This window comes from Acyrthosiphon pisum, chromosome A3 (genome assembly GCF_005508785.2).
Source record: "Acyrthosiphon pisum isolate AL4f chromosome A3, pea_aphid_22Mar2018_4r6ur, whole genome shotgun sequence".
Taxonomy (NCBI): domain Eukaryota; kingdom Metazoa; phylum Arthropoda; class Insecta; order Hemiptera; family Aphididae; genus Acyrthosiphon; species Acyrthosiphon pisum.
In genome coordinates this window covers 16,787,749-16,793,767 of record NC_042496.1, presented here as the reverse complement: position 1 = coordinate 16,793,767, position 6,019 = coordinate 16,787,749, and the positions used below count along the sequence as shown (strand labels likewise).

General features: G+C 26.4%; 1 protein-coding gene across 1 annotated transcript in view; it reads left to right on the top strand.

Moving 5' to 3' along the window:
* LOC100166235 (maltase 1) overlaps positions 1-6,019 on the top strand; it is a 10,665-nt gene that overhangs the window by 2,701 nt on the left and 1,945 nt on the right. The window contains exons 4-7 of the mRNA XM_001949569.4: positions 632-996; positions 2,027-2,210; positions 2,722-2,914; positions 4,718-4,916. Of these exons, the coding sequence (XP_001949604.2) occupies positions 632-996; positions 2,027-2,210; positions 2,722-2,914; positions 4,718-4,916 (941 nt within the window). The remainder of the gene's footprint in view (positions 1-631; positions 997-2,026; positions 2,211-2,721; positions 2,915-4,717; positions 4,917-6,019) is intronic.

Genomic DNA, 6,019 nt, shown 5'->3' with positions numbered 1-6,019 from the left:
TAGAAGTACCTTAATTTTTGTCAGGCGCTTATGTCGTTATTCCTATGTTACACGTGTGTTAGACAAAGACAGCAAATCGCCGCATGCAACGCCCCTAAAAAGACATTGCTTCCACAGTGAGTTACACCCAAAGGCCAAAGTGAGTTGACCAATCTCAATTTTTTCTCCGGGTAAAACCGTGTAATTCAGCTAGTTGTATTATAAATAGGCTAATATATTTACATATTAGAGCTGGGTTGAACTAAAAAAGATGGTTTCGAAATTAACTTTTTAATTGTATGTCGATTTTAATAATTCATAGTGTGATGTCGAACTCGAATTAAGCGATTTGTTCAACATTAAACCGAATTCGTACCAAACATTTTGTTTAGTACCGAACTGAAGTCAAACCGAGCTTTTGAATTAAATTATGAATCACACTTTTTAGTTGTATGTCAAACGAAAATATAAAACATTTTTTGTTTGATATATATCCAATTTTTTTTCAGATAGTCTTTAAAATTTAAGTTTGACTTTTGAACTGAAGCCGAACACCTACAGTTTGGTTCGATTCTTCAAACATCGAACAGTTTGGCCCACCTCTAGTACCACCTAGTACATGTTTTCTTAATTAATGTTCAATTATTTTTAGCAAATGATTTGTGATAACGCCAGTTCTTGGGTTTGGCATAATACTCGCAAACAGTTTTATTACACACAATTCATTAATAATTTACCTGATTTGAACTATCGTAATAAAAACGTTCACGAAGAAATGAAGAATATTTTGAAATATTGGATAGAATTAGGAATTGATGGTATTCGAATCGATGCTTTAAAACATGTATACGAAAGCGAATCACTGGAAGACGAACCAAAATTAAATAATAGTAATCCAGCGGTTGATTTTTTTAATTTACATCATATTTATACAGCAGATCAAGTCGAAGTATATGATTTGATTAAAAAATGGCGTTTATTACTGGATGAATTCAAACAAAAAGATCATCATACAAGGTTTGAGAAATTTTATAATTAATTTAATATAGTCTTCGTTTTAAAGCACGTTTTTTATTAGACCTATTTCTAGTTTGATATTTATTTATTTTTATAGTAGGGTATGTGGACCTAATATGTTTTAATTAAATCATATAATATAGGCTAATACAAATTATTATTAAATTCAATATATTAATATATTATATACGAGGTGATCTATTTTACTTAATACACTCATTATTTTAGAAAGTGCTAACGTTTTTGAAAATGTTTCTTTTAAACATTACAAAACAACATGTCTGGAAAAAAATTGTATTTTACTGTTTTTAATCCTTGTCATGTTGATTTTTGTAATCTTTGGAATTATAATATATATATTTATTTTTATATATCGAAGCAACATGTTATTCAGAGTATTTATATCTATAAAAATCAAAATACAGACAAGTAGTTTATTAATTATGATTATTTAAACTTTAATGTTTAGATGAGTGGAACAATATTTTACAGTGTACCCGTGTACCACTCCACTCTACTAATAACTCATAAATACTTGTAAAAAATTCGAATTTTATACATCGATTTTAAATTGTGAAATTTTTATTTTTTAATAAATTAAAATTATGTAAAAACTGTACATTCAAAAAAGTTAATAATATTTTATATCATGATTTTCGTATGTTGAATGTGGATTACGCAATGCGAAATTTGTTTCCTTATAATTGCATGGATTGAGGAAATTATTTTCTGTGATGAAATTATTTACCAAGTCAGTATCACTGAGTACCAAATCAGTAAGATAGGTAAATAATGTCGCGATGAGTATATTACAGAGCGACAACATGAAGACAGTATCCACCTTAATTAAAGAAATCTTAAATAGTATATAAGCAAACTTAATAGCCATTAGTCATTACACAATATTTGCAAAGTTTGCAAACTACCTATGTGTCTATGTATGATTAAACATTGCTACAAATAACGTATTTTATATTTAGGGTCTAATCGTCAATAATGTTATTCTAATTTTAATTTTGATATTTTTCAGAATAATAATGACTGAATCATATTCCAATCACAGTGTTTTATATAACTATTATACTAGTGGAGCTGAAATTCCAACAAATTTTAATTTAATGCAAGATGCAGTTAGTAATATTCCGAAAGATTTTGAGAGGGCAATAGAAAATTGGATAACTAAAATGCCATTTGGAGCAACATTTAATTCAGTGGTATTTCATATTATAACTTATAATATATTATACTAATTATAATAATTGCATATTATGAGATATAACATTATACTTTTATTTTTAAATATTTTACATATTTTTAAATTATAATGGGTACTGGGTAGGTACCTATATAATTCTATTCGTAATGCTATTTAGTATAGTGATGTTGTGGACTTTTTTGATATCATCATTAGTTATATATTTGTAAATGATTAATTTTAATTTTCGAAATATTTATATTTTAAGCTATTAATTGTACCGTGATCTTATTCACTTCATGTTCTAAGGAATGTCGGTATCTTCTTGTAATATACGTTTACAATAATATTAAATAATACCTATATATATATATATATTTAAAAAAAAAATTTAAAAGTCCTTAAATTTTAATTATTTTAATACCCAGGTATAGAAAAATTAGTGTTTTTTTAAGTATAATATCACATCATATGGGTTATTATTAAGGCTCTTAATATTATTTTGATCCTAATTCAACATAATAATTTAGCTCCAAAACCACGACTTTACAAGATTTCCTACTTTTTACGGTACAGAATTAATTGATGGATTGAATGCTTTGTCTTTATTTCTACCGGGTGTATCCATAGTTATGTATGGAGGAGAAATCGGAATGGAAAACATACCAGATAAAATTAATTTTGCAAGAGGTCCTATGCAGTGGGATGATACGAAATACGCTGGTAGGTACCTATTATAGTGGTATTATAGTCAATGCTACGATTTCAAATATATTATATTATCTATGTAGCATTGTAGTTGTATATTAGTTTATTATTTAAAAATGTAAGTCACACCCATAAGTGTTGTCTCGGCCTAGTAAACATACGAAATATAAAATTTGCATTCAGCAGAACCAATGTTGTGTTGTTGCAATGTTTGCTTTAATATTTCAGTGAATTGACCTAGTACCTATACAATTTTAAGATAAAAACATTATCATTTTACGTCGGTTTTTAACAATATTTCGGTTTTTATGCTACTTACAAGAATTTATATTTTTGAAATGTAGTACTCAACATATAATTACTATAATAATTTATATTTCTGGTATATATCAAAATCCTCATAATATGAAAAAGATATTCCGGAAACTGGGTCAAACTATTAACGTAAGGAACCGGCACGGACACCCAAAGTTCACATTATTAGAACATCATCTAAAATATATGTGATAGGTATAACACGAAATGTATAATTGCATGTCGTCATTCATGGTAGCTATCGATAAAATACATTGGGACTTAGAAGCTAATATATTACGAGATAGGTACCTATGTCATACAAATATTTTGTTCATTTGTTAAGCCTTTAGTAATAAGATAATAATATAAAAAAAAAAAATGTTATAATATTTTTTGTATAGTTTCCTCATTTCTCCCAGCATCTAAAAACATAAATGGATTGACAGTAGTTGAGTAGTACCTATATAAAGTCACATAGGTACTTAGCTACTTTGAACAGTATGAACAATCAATAAACTAAATATATCTTTTTTTCTACTAAAACATTATATCTACCTAATTATGGATAATAATTATCTTACTATTTTGTACGTACTAAAGTAGAATTTTGATAGGTATACATTTTGAAGTTATTAAATTATTTAAAATAAAACAATGTTTCTCGTGAAGAAGTGATTGAACAGTGTCATATATTATGATAGTATATGTTAAGTTATGAAAAAATCCCAATAAAGGGTGGGTCTAACTTTTTTTATTTTTTTGTAGTAGTCAATTAAACTTTTTTACAAACCAAACCTACCTCAAATTTTCTGATTATCTTTAAAACTTTTCAAATTTTCATAGTATTTTTTTTTATTTAAATCAATTTTTATTGTGCTATCAACTATCATACAACAACTAAACCAAAAAAGTACAAATTATTTTCATTAAATTAAAAATAGTAGAATTCTTTTGAATAATAAAATAAAAACAAAAACTGTAGTAAATAATGCTTATTTTGGAGGTACCTATATAGGTATGTATACAATATATCTACACGATTTCCTTTAAAAAATGCTAATTTTTTTTTTACTTTTTTAAATTTGATAAAAATAATTTGTACATTTCTAGTTTTACTGTGATCTAGATATTAGATAATAGCACAATAAAATAGCTTAAAAAAAAATTACGATAGAAAATTGAAAATTGTTGAAGGTCCGTCAGCAAATGTGCTTGGTTGGTTCGGTTTTGTTTAAAAAAAGGTTAAATTACCAATAACTAAAAAAAATAAAAAAAATTAGACTCTTTAATAGGTTTTTTTTTCAATAACTTAAGGTATACTATCATAATACGACGTCATCCGATCACTTCTTCTCGGGACACATTGTATAATTATACTTAATATGTAAGAAATACATAGATCAAGAGATGCAGTGACTGTGTATAATAACAAACAATAATAATACTAAAAAAAAATTGATATTTTTGACATTATATCACTTTTTATGAATTAATAATTCAATAATACAATATATTATTTAGGATTCTCTGATGGTACACATGAACCTTGGGTCGCGGTACACCCAAATTATGTCACGAGAAATGTGCAGTCTGAAAGCTACGATCCTAAAAGTTATTTGAACTTTTTCAAATCAGTATCGAAATTACGGCAGACTGAAACGTTTAAAAGAGGAGGTTTGGCGACCGATATTTTTAACGATAAAGTGTTTGTTTTAAACAGGTAAATAAGCAATGATTATTATGTAGTTTAGCTTAAACTAATCTAAAAATGTACTTACTCACGTTATCTCGACAACAATTATTTACATTATTAATTTTTTTTTTTTATAACTTTAATAATTTGAAGTCGTTATAAGACAATATTTAAAAACAAATAATTTTTAATATTAATATCGTTTGCTAGCATTTTATTGAAGTTTTTTGACAATAATATGTCTTTGGTCATAAAAAATTTGTGTAACAAAAAATTCAATGCTTTTTGATACACTTCCCGTGGTGATATAGAAACTTGAAATTTGAACAATAACTTCCTTTTAATGGTTTCATGCAAATTTTGCATTTAGCTGTGTTAAAATCGTCCTCATTCGTGTCTCTCAATAAATATAAACTGTCGTTTCTCAAAATTTCTTAGTTTCGTCATAAGTTAAAAATATATTTTATAAAATGAATTCAATAAATTGTTTGCTTGTACCTAATAGGTTTAAGAGGTTTAAGAGTGTTTTAAAATATAAAATTTTTAGAAAAAATAAAGCAATGACATCTACAAAAAGTTCTCGACGATCTCGATTGTGAAAAGTATAACTGTAATTTATTCTTAGATTTGACCTGCCATAAAACACATTATTATAGAATATCTTATATTTTTCCCAAAAGAGAGAAATTTCTTTTTCTTTTTTGAATGACAATATTATAATGTTATACATTTGGAATTTGATATTCCTATGCAGAAATGTCTTTCTGTAGTTAATTAATTATATGCACATTAGCGTAAAAAGGTTTGGAATTGGGAGGACAATAACTACACACTGTCAACATACAAAATGTTGACTTATAATATTAAATAACCTGTCGGAATCTACCTCCATATACTTCCCCTACCATCAGGTGTTTTAGATTCTGAGCTAAGCAAACAATCTATTGGCTTAGCAATAATGTTTGTTTTATATATATATATTTAAGCGATACTATAGTGTATAGTGAGTCAAATAGTCTACCCAAAATTATATACTCCCCCGGGCATTATCTAAGCCAGGTTTTTAACGACAATTGCTAATAAATAAGTTAATTTATATAATTTATGTACCACGAGAATAACAAAAAAAA